The 21744-nt window shown below is 47.3% G+C and overlaps 1 protein-coding gene across 2 annotated transcripts in view; it reads right to left on the reverse strand.

Annotated features, from left to right (window-relative positions):
- CILP (cartilage intermediate layer protein) overlaps positions 1–21744 on the reverse strand; it is a 172668-nt gene that overhangs the window by 102101 nt on the left and 48823 nt on the right. For both annotated transcript variants that reach the window (XM_089661789.1, XM_089661788.1), the window contains exon 2: positions 7762–7876. In XM_089661789.1, coding sequence (XP_089517915.1) covers positions 7762–7822 — 61 coding nt within the window. In that variant the 5' untranslated portion in view covers positions 7823–7876. The remainder of the gene's footprint in view (positions 1–7761; positions 7877–21744) is intronic.

The following is a 21744-nucleotide window of genomic DNA, read 5'->3' on the forward strand; positions in this document are numbered from 1 at the left end:
TACTAGAAATTGCTATTACCAGCGTTTTATGTCTAGTATATTTTCCAGTGATTTTTGAGCTTAAAAGAAAACCATAGTGTGCATGGAGCCTTATATAGTGCAGCTTACCAATTCTAAGATGTGATGGCTGCATTCGTTTTCTTTTCTAGGCCCCCCCTTTATTTTCACCTTGTTATCCTGATAGAAAGTCTGTTACTTTTCACTGTACTTTACCAGACCAAGCTGTCCAGAAAAAGTGTCAGTTAGAGGGTTGGGACAAACCATTTGTCACTGACAAGGGTGCTTACAATGATCAGCTTTTATTCATGTGTGCAAACCCTTTATCCCTAAAGGAAGAAACTTTTACTGTAATTGCTTAAAATGTGATAGCTGGAGTTCAGCTTTAAAGTGTTACTAAACCCCCAACAGTACAATCAGTCTGTAGATGCAGTAAAGCATGCTTGTTATACTCACTGTGGAACCTAAGGGGTTAATCATCCGCATTGTGTAAAAATGCTGTTTGATCCTGTCTTCTCTGATCCTCCCCTTCTACAGTGCCCAATCCCTCTGCTGATAGAACAGAGCCTTGCGGGTACTGTGCACATGCTCAATTTGGTGTGTATTGCTAGAGAGGTTTTTTTCTTTTTCTAGGGAGGGTGCATGTGATCAGCACAGGGCCAATCAGTACTGTCCAGACAGTGGGGTCATGTACCAAATTAAAAAAGAAAAAAGCGCCACTTACAAAAAACACCAAAGTGTCAGCAGCATATCCCACCCAAAATAAATTTTGGCAACAATAATCCAAATTAAAAGGTATGCGCTAATAACAAACTTATACAAAAGTGTATGTCATCATCCAAAAAACATTAGTGTTTTAAATAAATTAGAGTGTCCAAACATAAATTAGTGTCCAAAAAAAAATATATATCTTCAGTGACTTGAACCAATTGTGAGAAATCCACCACCAAAGGAGATTAAATAAACTCTCCAGAGCTAATGGCTGGTCAGATTATAAACCAGCAACAGCGCTTGTGCTCTGGGAGCGATGACCCCGATGTCCACATAGATATGGTGATGTTTCAGATATTTCCAGATAATAATCACAGCCAAACAACTCTGCAGCCCAAGCTCTTATGATGAACTTCTCCACTCTTTCTCATACCTCCATGAGAGCATGCAGTACACTCAGGGATAGAGATGAGCGAATTATTCAAAAATTCGATTCGGCTGATTCGCCGAATTTGTGGAATAAATTCGATTCGATGCGAATTTATTCGCTGCGAATTTAACTTATAAAAAGGGTGTTTCTAGGCTTCAGAGAGCCTTTATATTAGTGCAGAACACTGTACCTTTAATTTAAATGCCCTTGGAGTCTGCTGGGGAAGAGAAATAATACTGTCAGTCAGTATGACATGCAGATGAGTGCCGTCGATCTTAGAATCACCGCACACTTCACTCATTTGGGCAGTCACGGGGCCAAAACCAGAGTGTGGAGCCACAGTGTGGCGATGGAGACAGCAGCAATGGGAGGCCATACAGGGACCCATGACACACTCTGGACCTGGCAGCAGCATGAGGAGGCGGAACAGGGGCCCATGGCAAGAAGAAGAAGAAGAAGATGAGGATGAGGATGAAGAAGAAGAAGAAGTAGGATGAGGATGAAGAAGAGGATGAAGAAGAAGAAGAAGTAGGATGAGGATGAAGAAGAAGAAGAAGAAGAAGAAGAAGAAGAAGAAGTAGGATGAGGATGAAGAAGAAGAAGAAGAAGAAGTAGGATGAGGATGAAGAAGAAGAAGAAGTAGGATGAGGATGAAGAAGAAGAAGAAGTAGGATGAGGATGAAGAAGAAGAAAAAGAAGAAGTAGGATGAGGATGAAGAAGAAGAAGAAGTAGGATGAGGATGAAGAAGAAGAAGAAGAAGAAGTAGGATGAGGATGAAGAAGAAGAAGAAGTAGGATGAGGATGAAGAAGAAGAAGAAGAAGTAGGATGAGGATGAAGAAGAAGAAGAAGAAGAAGTAGGATGAGGATGAAGAAGAAGAAGAAGTACGATGAGGATGAAGAAGAAGTAGAAGAAGAAGAAGAAGAAGAAGGATGAGGATGAAGAAGAAGTAGAAGAAGAAGAAGTAGGATGAGGATGAAGAAGAAGAAGAAGAAGAAGTAGGATGAGGATGAAGAAGAAGAAGTAGAAGAAGAAGTAGGATGAGGATGAAGAAGAAGAAGAAGAAGAAGTAGGATGAGGATGAAGAAGAAGAAGAAGAAGAAGTAGGATGAGGATGAAGAAGAAGAAGAAGTAGGATGAGGATGAAGAAGAAGAAGAAGAAGAAGAAGAAGGATGAGGATGAAGAAGAAGAAGAAGTAGGATGAGGATGAAGAAGAAGAAGAAGAAGAAGAAGAAGGAGGATGAGGATGAAGAAGAAGAAGTAGGATGAGGAAGAAGAAGAAGAAGAAGTAGGATGAGGATGAAGAAGAAGAAGAAGGGAGAAGAAGAAGTAGGATGAGGATGAAGAAGAAGAAGAAGTAGGATGAGGATGAAGAAGAAGAAGAAGTAGGATGAGGATGAAGAAGAAGAAGAAGAAGAAGTAGGATGAGGATGAAGAAGAAGAAGAAGAAGTAGGATGAGGATGATGAAGAAGAAGAAGAAGTAGGATGAGGATGAAGAAGAAGAAGAAGAAGAAGAGGTAGGATGAGGAAGAAGAAGAAGAAGAAGTAGGATGAGGAAGAAGAAGAAGAAGAAGAAGAAGAAGTAGGATGAGGATGAAGAAGAAGAAGAAGAAGAAGAAGTAGTAGGATGAGGATGAAGAAGAAGAAGAAGTAGAAGAAGAAGAAGAAGAAGAAGAAGAAGAAGTAGGATGAGGATGAAGAAGAAGAAGAAGTAGGATGAGCATGAAGAAGAAGTAGAAGAAGAAGAAGTAGGATGAGGATGAAGAAGAAGAAGTAGGATGAGGATGAAGAAGAAGAAGAAGTAGGATGAGGATGAAGAAGAAGAAGAAGAAGAAGTAGGATGAGGATGAGGATGAAGAAGAAGAAGAAGAAGAAGTAGGATGAGGATGAAGAAGAAGAAGAAGAAGGATGAGGATGAAGAAGAAGAAGAAGAAGAATAAGTAGGATGAGGATGAAGAAGAAGAAGAAGAAGTACGATGAGGATGAAGAAGAAGTAGGATGAGGATGAAGAAGAAGAAGAAGAAGAAGTAGGATGAGGATGAAGAAGAAGAAGAAGAAGAAGTAGGATGAGGATGAAGAAGAAGAAGAAGTAAGATGAGGATGAAGAAGAAGAAGAAGAAGAAGTAGGATGAGGATGAAGAAAAAGTAGGATGAGGATGAAGAAAAAGTAGGATGAGGATGATGAAGAAGAAGAAGAAGAAGTAGGATGAGGATGAAGAAGAAGAAGAAGGATGAGGATGAAGAAGAAGAAGAAGAAGTAGGATGAGGAAGAAGAAGAAGAAGTAGGATGAGGATGAAGAAGAAGAAGAAGAAGAAGAAGTAGGATGAGGATGAAGAAGAAGAAGAAGAAGTAGGATGAGGATGAAGAAGAAGAAGAAGAAGTAGGATGAGGATGAAGAAGAAGAAGAAGAAGTAGGATGAGGAAGAAGAAGAAGAAGAAGAAGAAGAAGAAGTAGGATGAGGATGAAGAAGAAGAAGAAGAAGTAGGATGAGGATGAAGAAGAAGAAGAAGTAGAATGAGGATGAAGAAGAAGAAGTAGGATGAGGATGAAGAAGAAGAAGTAGGATGAGGATGAAGAAGAAGAAGAAGAAGAAGAAGAAGAAGTAGGATGAGGAAGAAGAAGAAGAAGAAGAAGAAGAAGAAGTAGGATGAGGATGAAGAAGAAGAAGAAGAAGAAGAAGTAGGATGAGGATGAAGAAGAAGAAGAAGAAGAAGAAGGATGAGGATGAAGAAGAAGAAGAAGAAGTAGGATGAGGATGAAGAAGAAGAAGAAGAAGAAGAAGTAGGATGAGGATGAAGAAGAAGAAGAAGAAGTAGGATGAGGATGAAGAAGAAGAAGAAGAAGAAGTAGGATGAGGATGAAGAAGAATTCCAGGGCAGCAAAAAGTGTATCTGCAGAGAGCTCCGCTATTTCTGACAGTTCTCTGACAGTTCCTTCACATTTACAGCGGTTGAAACATTGTATCTATTTGTTTCCGAATAAAAACATCTGTATCCTAAATGGAAACAAATAGATACAATGTTTCAACTGCTGTAAATGTGAAGGAACTGTCAGAGAACTGTCAGAAATAGCGGAGCTCTCTGCAGGGACACTTTGGCCGGCTGTAGAAGGGATGAAAATCGGCCGATCGGGGAAAATTCGATTCGCGCATCCGAAGTTTGCTAATATTCGGATTCGACGCGAATCGAATTTTTCCTAATATTCGAAACGAATTCCACTTCGACTGGTTCGATTCGCTCATCTCTACTCAGGGACAAAAAAGAGAACATAATGGTGCAATACGTTTTTTTCATTTATCTCTTTAATAAAAAAGGTATAAGGAAACTCACAAACAAGGTGTCCAACAGACACCAGCTTCAATCGCAAAAAAGGGTTGAGATACAGTTAACGCTCACCGCAGATCTCTCCCATACAGCACAGACCAGCAAGGCGTCACCCTTGATGACGTCGGTGTGCCGAAACCGGTTGGGCGTAGCCTATTTGATGTGGACGTTAGAGAGCCTTGCTGGTCTGTGCTGTGTGGGAGAGATCTGCGGTGAGCGTTAACTGTATCTCAACCCTTTTTTGCGATTGAAGCTGGTGTCTGTTGGACACCTTGTTTGTGAGTTTCCTTATACCTTTTTTATTAAAGAGATAAATGAAAAAAACGTATTGCACCATTATGTTCTCTTTTTTGTCCCTGAGTGTACTGCATGCTCTCATGGAGGTATGAGACAGAGTGGAGAAGTTCATCATAAGAGCTTGGGCTGCAAAGTTGTTTGGCTGTGATTATTATCTGGAAGTATCTGAAACATCACCATATCTATTTGGACATCGGGGTCATTGCTCCCAGAGCACAAGCGCTGTTGCTGGTTTATAATCTGACCAGCCATTTGCTCTGGAGAGTTTATTTAATCTCCTTTGGTGGTGGATTTCTCACAATTGGTTCAAGTCACTGAAGATATATATATTTTTTTGGACACTAATTTATGTTTGGACACTCTAATTTATTTAAAACACTAACGTTTTTTGGATGATGACATACACTTTTGTATAAATTTGTTATTAGCGCATAACTTTTAATTTGGATTAGTGGGGTCATGTAGCCTCAAAGGACAATCAGGAGAGAATGAAAACTCCTCCTACAAGCTTTAACCACCTCTGCCGGACACTGATAGAAGTCAAAAGACTGCTATAGATTGCTGATGAGAAAAGGTATTTAGCAGTTTATATTTACAAAAATATTTGCATTTCCAGATATAGTGAATGCAGGGTCCGGGGAGAGCAGATATAGTGAATGCAGGGTCCGGGGAGACCAGATATTGTGAATGCAGGGTCCGGGGAGAGCGGATATAGTGAATGCAGGGTCCTGGGAGAGCAGATATAGTGAATGCAGGGTCCGGGGAGAGCGGATATAGTGAATGCAGGGTCCGGGGAGAGCGGATATAGTGAATGCGGGGTCCGGGGAGACCAGATATAGTGAATGCAGGGTCCGGGGAGACCAGATATAGGGAATGCAGGGTCCGGGGAGAGCGGATATAGTGAATGCGGGGTCCAGGGAGACCGGATATAGTGAATGCAGGGTCCGGGGAGACCAGATATAGTGAATGCAGGGTCCAGGGAGACCAGATATAGTGAATGCAGGGTCCGGGGAGAGCGGATATAGTGAATGCAGGGTCCGGGGAGACCAGATATAGTGAATGCAGGGTCCGGGGAGACCAGATATAGTGAATGCAGGGTCCGGGCAGAGCGGATATAGTGAATGCAGGGTCCGGGCAGAGCGGATATAGTGAATGCAGGGTCCGGGGAGAGTGGATATAGTGAATGCAGGGTCCTGGGAGACCGGATATAGTGAATGCAGGGTCTGGGGAGACCGGATATAGTGAATGCAGGGTCCAGGGAGACCAGATATAATGAATGCAGGGTCCGGGAGACCGGATATAGTGAATGCAGGATCCGGGGAGAGCGTATATGGTGAATGCAGGGTCCAGGGAGAGTGGATATAGTGAATGCGGGGTACAGGGAGACCGGATATAGTGAATGCAGGGTCCGGGGAGACCAGATATAGTGACTGCAGGGTCCGGGGAGACCAGATATAGTGAATGCAGGGTCCGGGGAGACCGGATATAGTGAATGCAGGGTCCGGGGAGACCAGATATAGTGACTGCAGGCTCGGGGGAGACCAGATATAGTGAATGCAAGGTCCAGGGAGAACAGATATAGTGAATGCAGGATCCGGGGAGAGTGGATATAGTGAATGCAGGGTCCGGGGAGACCGGATATAGTGAATGCAGGGTCCGGGGAGACCAGATATAGTGACTGCAGGGTCCGGGTAAACCAGATATAGTGAATGCAGGGTCCAGGGAGAACAGATATAGTGAATGTCGGGTCCGGGGAGAGCGGATATAGTGAATGCAGGCTCCAGGGAGAGCCGATATAGTGAATGCGGGGTCCGGGGAGAGGGGATATAGTGAATGCAGGGTCCGGGGAGAGCGGATATAGTGAATGCAGGGTCCGGGGAGAGGGGATATAGTGAATGCAGGGTCCGGGGAGAGCGGATATAGTGAATGCAGGGTCCGGGGAGAGGGGATATAGTGAATGCGGGGTCCGGGGAGAGCAGATATAGTGAATGCGGGGTCCGGGGAGAGCGGATATAGTGAATGCAGGGTCCGGGGAGAGGGGATATAGTGAATGCAGGGTCCGGGGAGAGCGGATATAGTGAATGCAGGGTCCTAGTGAGACTGGATATAGAAAATGCAGGGTCCGGGGAGACCAGATATAATGAATGCAGGGTCTGGGGAGACCAGATATAGTGAATGCAGGGTTCGGGGAGAACGGATATAGTGAATGCGGGGTCCGGGGAGAACGGATATAGTGAATGCAGGGTCCGGGGAGAGGGGATATAGTGAATGCAGGGTCCGGGGAGAGCGGATATAGTGAATGCGGGGTCCGGGGAGACCAGATATAATGAATGCAGGGTCCAGGGAGACCAGATATTGTGAATGCAGGGTCCGGGGAGATCGTATATAGTGAATGCGGGGTCCGGGGAGAACGGATATAGTGAATGCAGGGTCCGGGGAGATCGTATATAGTGAATGCAGGGTCCGGGGAGAGCGGATATAGTGAATGCAGGGTCCGGGGAGAGCGGATATAGTGAATGCAGGGTCCGGGGAGAGCGGATATAGTGAATGCAGGGTCCGGGGAGAGCGGATATAGTGAATGCAGGCCTGATCACCAGGTGAAAAAAAAGGGGAGAAAAAGCCTAAAAAAGAAAACTAATGCAGCCACCACATTTAAGAATGGGTCATCTGCAATATATTACATTTTTGTTTTGGGGTTTAATACCGCTTTAACATAGTGCTAAAAGCCGATGGAAACCATTTGTGTATGCTGTCATAAGTGTTTTCTTACATTTAGCCATCAGATATGAGAGAAAGTTATCATTCTGACATTTAGCATGCAGCTGCGTAAGAAGAGAAAACATAATTGCCCATAATATTTCCTAGCTGACAGCAAGGAAATCTGGAATTTCCATTTTTCCCTCTTGATTTATGGAAGACATCTGCAGCTGGTGAGGATGGTTTCCTCTTGCTGACATGTTCCTCTGGTTCAGGGCGCTTGTTGGAATGTCAATACTAACCTTGTCCAGACACATAGGCCACCTCCAAGAGCAGCAGGCAAACGAGCAAGCCAGATCTCATCTTACTGTGGAGTCGTCCTCTCCAGGATCACACCGATGGGAGACGTCGAAGAACCTGCCAAAACATTTTAACAACATCCCCTTAATGCTGTTCTGTAATGAAACACCAAAACACTCTACACTTTGCCAAATCCAACATTCCCAAATGCCTAAACATTGCTTTCTAATAACAAATCACTGCTAACCATTCCATTGGGACTGTTGGTTCCTGAGTCTTAGCACCCCCTGTTCCTTTTGTAGGGATCTGCTGCCATCTACTGCCAGCTGCTGATATCACACTGCATGTATAATTATGTATGTCATTTCCTGACTCGGGTTGTTATGGAAAGAACCTGGAAGGAGGAAGGGGTGAGAGAGAAGGTCTCAGCCACAGGTCTTGTCCATGCTACTAATACCAGATCAGAAGAGATTATAATACAAACATTTCTATCTAGTTTAGCTGCAGCTGCCCATAGCTTCTTAAAGTAGAGCTCCACCCAAAAGGGGAAGCTCTGCTTTAACAACTGGTGTCACGCTCTCCATTAAGGATTGGGGAAGGGGATCGGGGGGAGGGTGCCAATTGACAGGTAGCCACTACCATTTCCGCTGTGAACGCCTAGGCCAGGGGTAGGTAACCTGAGAGCCGCAGGACTACAAGTTCCATCATGCCTCTGCAAGTCATAGCTGTAACTGTCAGGTTTGTAATCTTTGCAATGCCTCATGGGAAATATAGTTCCACAACAGCTAGAGAGCCGCAGGTTGCCTACCCCTGGCCTAGGCGAATGGAAGCAGATGTTGTCCTCCCCCCTCCCTCCCTGTAGTCTTCTGGGACAGAAGACTATAGGACCATTCACAAAGCACAGCACTACTCGCGTATGCACAGTGAGCCACAATCTGTCACAGTCGGGTGCCCACACTGAAGATGCCAGTGCCGGGAACACAAGGCGGCCAGGGGGGTCATAGCACGGGATTCAGGAACAGGTACTGTAATTGTCCATTTTTTAAAAGTCAGCAGCTACAGTTTTTGACCACCGATGTGAAGAACATTCTTCTCACTGACCACCAATGTAAGAGACATTATTCCCACTGATCACCAATGTAAGGAGCATTCTTCTCACTGACCACCAATGTAAGAAGCATTCTTCCTACTGAACACCAATGTAAAGAGCATTCTTCCCACTGACCACCAATATAAGGTGCATTCTTTCCACTGACCACCAATGTAAAGAGCATTCTTCCCAATGATCACCAATGCAAGGAGCATTCCTCTCACTGACCACCAATGTAAGGAGTGTTCTTTCCACTGACCACCAATATAAAGAGCATTCTTCCCACTGACCACCAATGTAAGGTGCATTATTTCCACTGACCACCAATGTAAAGAGCATTCTTCCCAATGATCACCAATGTAAAGAGCATTCTTCCAACTGACCACCAATGTAAGGAACATTCTTCCCACTGACCACCAATGTAAAGAGCATTCTTTCCAGTGATCACCAATGTAAGGAGCATTCTTCCCATTGACAACCAATGTAAGGAGCATTCTTCCCACTGACCACCAATGTAAGGAGCATTCTTCCCATTGACAACCAATGTAAGGAGCATTCTTCCCACTGACCACCAATGTAAGGGGCATTCTTCCCACTGACCACCAATGTAAGGGACATTCTTCCCACTGACCACCAGTGTGAGGTAAAACAAGGTGAGAAGAATGTCCCTTACATTGGTGGTCAGTGAGAAGAATGTTCCTTACATTGGTGGTCAGTGGGAGAAGGAGGAGGACACACTAAGGCTCCATGTACATGAGCTTACCCTGACTGCCGGCCGCAGGGAAAACGCAAATGGCGACAAAATGCAGCAACCGCGGTATCGTGATTTTGCCACAGTTGTGCTACGTTTTGCATTTTCCCAGAGCCGGCGGTTAAAAAGTTCCTATCCTGAACGCGATTCTTCTCCGTTATTATCACCATTAATATCTGCAAGAGCTCGTGATACGGCCTTATTTTTGCTCAGTGAGTTTGATGCTGAGATTTTATTTTTGCAAGAGACCTGGCTCAATACATTGGCCGATGTCCATCTAGCAAAAAGGGAGTAAAGATGTGGTCTCTCCTTTTGGTCTCTTGCGGCTCAGCCTTGGAGCGGAGTTGCGGTGCTTTTTAAAACTGATATGGTAACAAGCCAGTGGGTAATTGAGGTAGAAATGGGGAGATGCATGGTCTTAGTTAGGGGGCAGGACCTGTGCCTGATTAATATCTACGGACCACAGTCAAAATGGGACAGGAAATGCCTCCTCACAAAGATCAAGCCCTTCCTTTTTCCTTTGGTGGTGACTTTAACACCAGAATTAGGCCTGAAGACAGGAGAGGCTCCATAGACAGGCTGGGTTATGATGGTGTTTTTCTTAGAGGTATGGTTAGACAGGCACATTAAGCACTGCCCTGGCAGCACGGGCTTCACATTTCAGAGAGGGAATAGAGGAGGACAGGTTTTTCTTTAAAGGAGAACTCTGCTTTCTCAGCTCCTCAGTTGAAGGCGGTGGAGTTCTCTGACCACTGTATGCTGTCTGTGACTCTGAATGCCTTGGACACTCTACCCAGGGGAAGGGGTATTTGGAAACTGAATTCAGCTCTCCTGGAAGATGTAGAGGTAAGACAATCCTTTGAGGATTTTTTTCAGGCACAGGTTTCTATCCTGGACTTTTGCAGCAGTAAGTCAGAGTGGTGGGAGCTTGTAAAACAAAGGGCGATTGGACTTTTCAAGGCCTCAAGTAAGAAGAAGCAGCTTGGTATGTATATTGCCTACCAGCATTTGCGGAGGAAGCTTGATCGTCTTGTCTCGTATGGAGGAGATCCAGGGGAGATCTCTGAAGTGAAGCTTCTTCTGAGGAAGTGTCAATATGACCGGCATGCCTCCTTGGTTCTGGAGAGGGATTATGGGAAATATCACTCCCCTCACCCTTACCAGAACTGTAAGCAAGGCATAGCAGTTAAGATGGTCATTAGCCTGAAAGAGTACGGGTTCCCTGGTGAAGTCCAGATCAGGGATCTTGGAGATCTTCGGGTCACACTATGCAGACCTTCTGGGAAGAAAGAATCTTAGCTGGGACAAGATGGAAAGCTTTCTGGATTCTACTCCAAGATTGGGAAATGGTACATTTATTTTGATGAATTTGACAGAACCAATTTCAGCGGATGAGGTAGTTCATGCTATAGACAAGCTGGCTACCAAAAAATTGCCTGGGCCATATGGATTGACAGCTGAATTTTACAAGTGTTTTAAGTCCATTCTGGCTCCCTTTTTAGCGGAGGTTTTTAACAGCTGTCTAGAAGAGGGTTCACTCCATGAGACAATCCGCTGATTCTCAAAAGGTAAAGACCCCTCAATGATTGAGAACTGGAGCCCCATCAGTCTTCTCAATGTTGATAGAAAGATCTTGGCAAAGATTTTTCTTTGGTGCTTGTCGTCAATAGCAGGTGATTTGTTGTCCAGCCATCAGCACTGTTCGGTCCAAGGTAGAAGTACCTTTTCAGCAGTTTTGGCTTTGGAGCGATGCAGGGCTGCTGGATGGAGAAAGTACGTGCTGGCATTGGATCAGGCAAAAGCTTTTGATAGAGTGAATCATGAATATCTGTGGTTGCTAGTTGGTAGATACGGGTTGCAAGGGAGGTTTATAGACTGGCTGAAGACATTATATATAGGGGCTGAGAGCTTCCCACCTGTTAATGGTTGGGTTGGACAGCCTTTTGAGGTTGGCTCTGGTGTGCGCCAGGGATGTCCTTTGAGCCCCCTGCTATATGCTTTCACAATCAACCCCTTTGTAAGAAGGCTATAGGGTGCATCATTGTGCGAGGTGCCTCTGGGCATTGCTGGTGCACCGCTTTTGAAGGTTGCGGCTTATGCCGATGATGTGTCTGTTATTACCTCTGGGACTGAGAAGGCACAGGAGGTGGTCTCTGTGATAGAGCAGTACACGGAGGCTTCTGGCTCTAAAGTCAACCATGAAAAGAGTGAAGTTTTCTGGATGGGTGAGGAGGATGAAAGCTTCAAACTTCCGGATTCATTCCCAGATCCCAAGCAGGAAATTAAAGTGTTGGGCATCAAATTTGGTCCTGGTGACTATGGCCATTGAAATTGGGAAAGCAGGTTGGTAGATGCCAATGCCAGTAACACACTTAGTCTCCACACTGGATGGCTGAGCAACTGGGCCACCAATGGACAGCAGCATTGTCAATCTGGGGGTGGGGAGTGTTAGATGTAGTAGAGATTTAGATGGACTTGATAAAAAAAATGTAAGCTTCACAAGCAGTTACAGCAACAGATTTTGTTTGCTTTTGTGATAAAGATTCTACATAAATCAATGAAAGCTGTTCATTGTAAGCACTCTTGTCAGTGGCAAATGGCTTGAATCAACAGGGCCAGGGCAAGGGATGGGCAGGAGAGGAAGCTGCCCGGGGTGCAGTGGGGATATGAGGGGTTTTTGGTAGAAGGAAGGATTTGGGGGGGGGGTTGTATTAGGAAGACGGATTTGCGCTAGTAAGGGAGATCTGGGGGAGATTTGTGCTAGGAGCCAAATTGGAGGGAGGATTAGTGCTAGAAGGGATTTGGGGGGATTTTTGCTGGGAGAGGGGAATTTGGTGGGGGGGGGGGGGGGGGTTCATGCTAAGAGGGAACATTTGAGGCATATAGGAATTGTTCTAGAAGGGGGGGGGATTTGGGGAGGGAAAGGATTTAAGCTGGGAGGGGCAATTTGTACTGGAAAAGGGGGAATTTGTGTTTTGGGAGAATTTTGGCTCGCAAAAGACATTTTGCTTAGGGACTAAGTGTGAACATTAGTGCTCACATTTTTTTGGAGGGGAGGGAGGGAGGGATTTTTGCTGATACATAATGCTTATACATTTTGAGGGGGGAACCGCTTGCATATTCACCCTGGGCCCTTGATGGCCTTGTTCTGGCACTGTGCCTCAACCCTGTAACTACCACTTTTGCTATACAGCTTGGTCTGTTAAAGGAAGTTAAAAAAAACAGATTTCACTGGCTGGATCTCCGGGGAAAAATAAAGGGAAAAAAACCTTAAAAAGGAAACTAATGCAGCCATCACATCTAGGGATTGGTAAGCACCAATATACACTGCTCAAAAAAGATGAAAGGAAGACTTTGAAAACCCATCAGATCTCAATGGGGAGGAATCTCCTGCTGGATATCTATACTGATATGGACGGGGTGATGGGTGAGGAACATAAGGATGCCCCATCGCTTGATGGAAATGAAAATGATTGACCTACAGAGGACTGAATTCAAAGACACCCTGAAAATCAAAGTGAAGAAATGATGCAGCAGGCGAGTCCATTTTGCTGAAATTTCATTACAGCAACTCAGAATGGTCCTCAGCAGTTTGGCCCCCACGTGCTTGTATGCATGCCTGACAACGTTGGGGGAGGCTCCTAATGAGACCACGGATGGTGTCCTGGGGGATTTCCTCCCAGATCTAGACCAGGGCATCACTGAGCTCCAGGACAGTCTGAGGTACATCCTGGTGGCGTCGGAAGGACTGAAACATGACATTCCAGAGGTGTTCTATTGGATTTAGGTCAGGCGAGCGTGGGAGCCATTCAATGGTATCAATTCCTTCATCCTCCAGGAACTGCCTGCATACTCTCACCACATGAGGCCGGGCATTGTCCTGCACCAGGAGGAACCCAGGACCCACTGCACCAGGAGGAACCCAGGACCCACTGCACCAGCGTAGGGTCTGAGAATGGGTCCAAGGATTTCATCCCGATACCTAATGGCAGTCAGGGTGCCATTGTCTAACCTGTAGAGGTCTGTGTGTCCCTCCATGGATATGCCTCCCCAGACCATCACTGACCCACCACTAAAACGGTCATGGTGAACGATGTTACAGGCAGCAGAACATTCTCCACGTCTTCTCCAGACTCTTTCACGTCTGTCACATGTGCTCAGGGTGAACCTGCTCTTATCTGTAAAAAGCACAGGGCGCCAGTGGTGGACCTGCCGATTCTGGGGTTCAATGGCAAATGCCAGTCGAGCTCTATGGTGCCGGGCAGTGAGCACAGGGCCTACTAGAGGACGTCGGGCCTTCAGGCCACCCTCATGAAGTCTGTTTCTGATTGTTTTGTCAGAGACATTCACACCAGTGGCCTGCTGGAGGTCATTTTGTAGGGCTCTGGCAGTGCCCATCCTGTTCCTCCTTGCACAAAGGAGCAGATACCAGTCCTGCTGATGGGTTAAGGACCTTCTACGGCCCCGTCCAGCTCTCCTAGAGTAACTGCCTGTCTCCTGGAATCTCCTCCATGCTCTTGAGACTGTGCTGGAAGACACAGCAAACCTGGCAATGCCACGTAATGATGTGCTATCCTGGAGTAGTTGGACTGCCTGTGCCTCTGTAGGGTCCAGGTATGGCCTCATGCTACCAGTAGTGACACTGACCCTAGCCAAATGTAAAACTAGTGAAAAACAGTCAGAAAAGATGAGTAGGGAAAAAAATGTCAGTGGCTTCCACCTGTAAAACCATTCCTGTTTTGGGGGTCATCTCATTGTTGCCCATCTAGTGCAACTATTGTTAACAACCCCCTCTGCTACTTACCTGACCAGATCAATATCCCAGGAGTTTCATTGACTTGATGCTAGACTCTGATTAAAAAGTGATCCTTTCATTTTTTTGAGCAGTGTATTACATTTCTGTGTTTGGGTACATTTTTGTCTTTTGGTTTTCAGCACAGAACATTCTCCCTCAATATTTCATACTGAAATTAGTTACAAGCCTGTGTTTAGGACATGATTGATTTCCTGTGTGCTACAGATGTATAAATCTTGTTTTCTTGCACAACGTTTCTCAATATTTGTCTCTAATCGATTCTGCAGGATCCTGGCCTTTCCCTGTTTTCCCATGGTCTTGGTGCAGATATGGAAATAAAACACCGTCTCCTGGTCCCTGGTGGATCAAGGTATTTGCTGAAAGGTTTAATATGGATGTTTTTCAGCAACAGACATTCTCTCCTACTATATATTATTAGGTAGTTGCTGGATATACATTTCCACCCACACACTGCAGGTAACATTGTTGTAGCAGATCATATTTAACTGCATTTGAAATTCAATCCATACATCTGGCATTCAGGATAAATCACCTTCATCTACTAATATGTGCTTTTATTTGCTTTGTCCTGACATGCTTTAAAGTGTTCCTAAACCCCGGGCCCTGCATTCACTATATCCGGTCTCCCCGGACCCCGCATTCACTATATTTGGTCTCCCCAGACCCTGCATTCACTATATCCACTCTCCCCGGACCCTGCATTCACTATATCTGGTCTCCCCGGACCCCGCATTCACTATATCCGGTCTCCCCAGACCCCGCATTCACTATATCCTGTCTCCCCGGACCCCGCATTCACTATATCCGCTCTCCCCGGACCCTGCATTCACTATATCCGGTCTCCCCGGACCCTGCATTCACTATATCCGGTCTCCCCGGACCCCGCATTCACTATATCCGGTCTCCCCGGACCCCGCATTCACTATATCCGCTCTCCACGGACCCTGCATTCACTATATCTGGTCTCCCCGGACCCCGCATTCACTATATCCGGTCTCCCCGGACCCCGCATTCACTATATCCGCTCTCCCCGGACCCCGCATTCACTATATCCACTCTTCCCGGACCCTGCATTCACTATATCCACTCTTCCCGGACCCTGCATTCACTATATCTGGTCTCCCCGGACCCTGCATTCACGATGTCCGCTCTCCCCAGACCCCGCATTTACTATATCCTGTTTCCCCAGACCCTGCATTCACTATATCCACTCTCCCCGGACCCTGCATTCACTATATCTGGTCTCCGCGGACTCTGCATTCACTATATCCAGTCTCCCAGGACCCTGCATTCACTATATCTGGACTCCCTGGACCCTGCATTCTCTATATCCACTTTCCCCGGACCCTGCATTCACTATATATGGTCTCCCTGGACACTGCATTCACTATATCTACTCTCCCCAGACCCTGCATTCACTATATCTGGTCTCCTCAGATCCTGCATTCACTAAAACTGGTCTCCCTGCACCCTGCATTCACTATATCTGGTCTCCCCGGACCTTGCATTCACTAGATCCGGTCATCCCGGACCCTGCATTCACTATATATGGTCTTTGTGGACACTGCATTCACTATATCTGGTCTCCTCAGACCCTGCATTCACTATAACTGGTCTCCCCCCGGACCCTGCATTCACTATATCTGGTCTCCCCGGACCCTGCATTCACTATATCTGGTCACCCCGGACCCTGCATTCACTATATCCGGTCTCCCCGGACCCCGCATTCACTATATCCGGTCTCCCCGGACCCCGCATTCACTATATCCGGTCTCCCCGGACCCCGCATTCACTATATCCGCTCTCCCCGGACCCCGCATTCACTATATCCGGTCTCCCCGGACCCCGCATTCACTATATCCGCTCTCCCCGGACCCCGCATTCACTATATCCGGTCTCCCCGGACCCCGCATTCACTATATCCGGTCTCCCCGGACCCCGCATTCACTATATCCGGTCTCCCCGGACCCCGCATTCACTATATCTGGTCTCCCCGGACCCCGCATTCACTATATCTGCTCTCCCCGAACCCGGCATTCACTATATCTGGTTTTCCCGGACCCTGCATTCACTATATCTGGTCTCCCCAGACCCGGCATTCCCTATATCTGGTCTCCCCGGACCCCGCATTCACTATATCTGCTCTCCCCGGACCCGGCATTCACTATATCTGGTCTCCCTGGACCCTGCATTCAATATATCTGCTCTCCCCGGACCTGGCATTCACTATATCCGGCCTCCCCGGACCCTTCATTCACTATATCCGCTCTCCCCGGACCCTGCATTCACTATATCCGCTCTCCCCGCACCCTGCATTCACTATATCTGGTTTCCCCGGACCCTGCATTCACTATGTCCGCTCTCCCCAGACCCCGCATTTACTATATCCTGTTTCCCCAGACCCTGCATTCACTATATCCACTCTCCCCGGACCCTGCATTCACTATATCTGGTCTCTGCAGACTCTGCATTCACTATATCCAGTCTCCCAGGACCCTGCATTCACTATATCTGGACTCCCTGGACCCTGCATTCTCTATATCCACTTTCCCCGGACCCTGCATTCACTATATATGGTCTCCCTGGACACTGCATTCACTATATCTACTCTCCCCAGACCCTGCATTCACTATATATGGTCTCCCTGGACCCTGCATTCACTATATCTGGTCTCCTCAGACCCTGCATTCACTAAAACTGGTCTCCCTGGACCCTGCATTCACTATATCTGGTCTCCCCGGACCTTGCATTCACTAGATCCGGTCATCCCGGACCCTGCATTCACTATATATGGTCTTCGTGGACACTGCATTCACTATATCTGGTCTCCACAGACCTGGCATTCACTATATCTGGTCTCCTCAGACCCTGCATTCACTATAACTGGTCTCCCCCCGGACCCTGCATTCACTATATCTGTTCTCCACGGACCCTGCATTCACTATATCTGCTCTCCACGGACCCTGCAATCACTATATCTGCTCTCCCCGGACCCTGCATTCACTATATGTGGTCTCCCTGGACCCTGCATTCACTATATCTGGTCTCCCCGGACCCTGCATTCACTATATCTGGTCTCCCCGGACCCTGCATTCACTATATCTGGTCTCCACGGACCCTGCATTCACTATATCTGGTCTCCCTGGACCCTGCATTCACTATATCTGGTCTCCCCGGACCTTGCATTCACTATATCTGGGCACCCCGGACCCTGCATTCACTATATCTGGGCACCCCGGACCCTGCATTCACTATATCTGGTCTCCCCGAACCCTGCATTCACTATATCTGGTCTCCCCGAACCCTGCATTCACTATATCTGGTCTCCCCGGACCCTGCATGCACTATATCTGGTCACCCCGGACCCTGCATTCACTATATCTGGTCTCCCTGGACCCTGCATTCTCTATATCCACTCTCCCCGGACCCTGCATTCACTATATCTGGTCTCCCCAGACCTTGCATTCACTATATCTGGGCACCCCGGACCCTGCATTCACTATCTCTGGTCTCCCCGAACCCTGCATTCACTATATCCGGTCTCCCCGGACCCCGCATTCACTATATCCCCTCTCCCCGGACCCCGCATTCACTATATCCACTCTTCCCGGACCCTGCATTCACTATATCCACTCTTCCCGGACCCTGCATTCACTATATCTGGTCTCCCCGGACCCTGCATTCACGATGTCCGCTCTCCCCAGACCCCGCATTTACTATATCCTGTTTCCCCAGACCCTGCATTCACTATATCCACTCTCCCCGGACCCTGCATTCACTATATCTGGTCTCCGCGGACTCTGCATTCACTATATCCAGTCTCCCAGGACCCTGCATTCACTATATCTGGACTCCCTGGACCCTGCATTCTCTATATCCACTTTCCCCGGACCCTGCATTCACTATATATGGTCTCCCTGGACACTGCATTCACTATATCTACTCTCCCCAGACCCTGCATTCACTATATCTGGTCTCCTCAGATCCTGCATTCACTAAAACTGGTCTCCCTGCACCCTGCATTCACTATATCTGGTCTCCCCGGACCTTGCATTCACTAGATCCGGTCATCCTGGACCCTGCATTCACTATATATGGTCTTTGTGGACACTGCATTCACTATATCTGGTCTCCTCAGACCCTGCATTCACTATAACTGGTCTCCCCCCGGACCCTGCATTCACTATATCTGGTCTCCCCGGACCCTGCATTCACTATATCTGGTCACCCCGGACCCTGCATTCACTATATCTGGTCTCCCCGGATCCTGCATTCACTATATCCGGTCTCCCCGGACCCCGCATTCACTATATCCGGTCTCCCCGGACCCCGCATTCACTATATCCGCTCTCCCCGGACCCCGCATTCACTATATCCGGTCTCCCCGGACCCCGCATTCACTATATCCGGTCTCCCCGGACCCCGCATTCACTATATCCGGTCTCCCCGGACCCCGCATTCACTATATCTGGTCTCCCCGGACCCCGCATTCACTATATCTGCTCTCCCCGAACCCGGCATTCACTATATCTGGTTTTCCCGGACCCTGCATTCACTATATCTGGTCTCCCCAGACCCGGCATTCCCTATATCTGGTCTCCCCGGACCCCGCATTCACTATATCTGCTCTCCCCGGACCCGGCATTCACTATATCTGGTCTCCCTGGACCCTGCATTCAATATATCTGCTCTCCCCGGACCTGGCATTCACTATATCCGGCCTCCCCGGACCCTTCATTCACTATATCCGCTCTCCCCGGACCCTGCATTCACTATATCCGCTCTCCCCGCACCCTGCATTCACTATATCTGGTTTCCCCGGACCCTGCATTCACTATGTCCGCTTTCCCCAGACCCCGCATTTACTATATCCTGTTTCCCCAGACCCTGCATTCACTATATCCACTCTCCCCGGACCCTGCATTCACTATATCTGGTCTCTGCGGACTCTGCATTCACTATATCCAGTCTCCCAGGACCCTGCATTCACTATATCTGGACTCCCTGGACCCTGCATTCTCTATATCCACTTTCCCCGGACCCTGCATTCACTATATATGGTCTCCCTGGACACTGCATTCACTATATCTACTCTCCCCAGACCCTGCATTCACTATATATGGTCTCCCTGGACCCTGCATTCACTATATCTGGTCTCCTCAGACCCTGCATTCACTAAAACTGGTCTCCCTGGACCCTGCATTCACTATATCTGGTCTCCCCGGACCTTGCATTCACTAGATCCGGTCATCCCGGACCCTGCATTCACTATATATGGTCTTCGTGGACACTGCATTCACTATATCTGGTCTCCACAGACCTGGCATTCACTATATCTGGTCTCCTCAGACCCTGCATTCACTATAACTGGTCTCCCCCCGGACCCTGCATTCACTATATCTGTTCTCCACGGACCCTGCATTCACTATATCTGCTCTCCACGGACCCTGCAATCACTATATCTGCTCTCCCCGGACCCTGCATTCACTATATGTGGTCTCCCTGGACCCTGCATTCACTATATCTGGTCTCCCCGGACCCTGCATTCACTATATCTGGTCTCCCCGGACCCTGCATTCACTATATCTGGTCTCCACGGACCCTGCATTCACTATATCTGGTCTCCCTGGACCCTGCATTCACTATATCTGGTCTCCCCGGACCTTGCATTCACTATATCTGGGCACCCCGGACCCTGCATTCACTATATCTGGGCACCCCGGACCCTGCATTCACTATATCTGGTCTCCCCGAACCCTGCATTCACTATATCTGGTCTCCCCGGACCCTGCATGCACTATATCTGGTCACCCCGGACCCTGCATTCACTATATCTGGTCTCCCTGGACCCTGCATTCTCTATATCCACTCTCCCCGGACCCTGCATTCACTATATCTGGTCTCCCCAGACCTTGCATTCACTATATCTGGGCACCCCGGACCCTGCATTCACTATCTCTGGTCTCCCCGAACCCTGCATTCACTATATCTGGTCTCCCCGGACCCTGCATTCACTATATCTGCTCTCCCTGGACCCTGCATTCACTATATCTGGTCTCCCTGGACCCTGCATTCACTATATCCTCTCTCCCCGGACCCTGAATTCACTATATCCGCTCTCCCCGGACCCCGCATTCACTATATCCTCTCTCCCCGGACCCCGCATTCACTATATCCGCTCTCCCCAGACCCTGCAGCAAAATTGCGTTTAGGATTAGATTTTACCGGCGTTTCAAACACCAAACACTTGTAAACGCGGTTAACCGCGTTTATAAGCGTTTGCGTTTATAAGCGTTTTTGACTGGTCCATATCCAGGGCACAAGCACTAAGCGGTACCGCATAGCATTTAAAAAAAACAAAAAAACATTTGAATCCACTAAAAAAGACTACTAACATACCGCATGAGTTATTTTATCAAGTTTGGATAAAATTCAAAACATTAACAATAACATATAAAGCCATTTATAACTCCGCCCCCAATTACATCACCAATCTTGTCTCCAAATATCACCCAAACAGTACTCTCCACTCCTCGTACGACCTCCTGCTCTGTAGCTCCCTTGTCTCCTCCTCCCATGCTCGTCTCCAGGATTTCTCCAGAGCTTCCCCATCCTCTGGAACTCTCTGCCCCAATTTATCAGAGTATCACCTACTCTGCTCACTTTTAGGCGATCTCTGAAAACCTATCTCTTCAGGGAAGCCTATCCTGCCTTCAGCTGATTATGGAATCTTCTACTCCTCCTACCACTCCATCCCCCACAGTTACTACCTTTTGTACCACCAGCCCCTCCTTCTTAGATTGTAAGCTCCCAGGATCAGGGCCCTCCTATCCCTCTTGTATTGAACTGTATTGTTGCTGTATTGTCTCCCTTTATATTGTAAAGAGCTGAGCAAACTGTTGGTGCCATAAATCCTGTATAATAATAATAAAGTCATGCAGAATTTTAGTAGTGAAAAGCATGCATCATGTTCCAAAAGGTAGTAACTGTGGGGGATGGACTGGTAGGAGGAGTAGAAGATTCCATTATTAGCTGAAGGCAGGATAGGCTTCCCTGAAGAGATAAGTTTTCAGAGATCGCCTAACAGTGAGCAGAGTAGGCGATAGTCTGATAAATTGGGGTAGAGAGTTCCAGAGGATGGGAGAAGCTCTGGAGAAGTCCTGGAGACGAGCATGGGAGGCAAGGGAGCTAGAGAGCAGGAGGTCTTGTGAGGAGTGGAGAGTACGGTTTGGGTGATATTTGGAGACAAGATCCGTGATGTTATTTGGGGCGGAGTTATAAATGGCTTTATACGTTATTGTTAATGTTTGAATTTTATCCATTGGGCA

Source organism: Staurois parvus, unplaced genomic scaffold (assembly GCF_062004578.1).
Source record: "Staurois parvus isolate SC_StPar_1 unplaced genomic scaffold, SC_StPar_1.0 ptg001384l, whole genome shotgun sequence".
In the NCBI taxonomy this organism is placed as follows: domain Eukaryota; kingdom Metazoa; phylum Chordata; class Amphibia; order Anura; family Ranidae; genus Staurois; species Staurois parvus.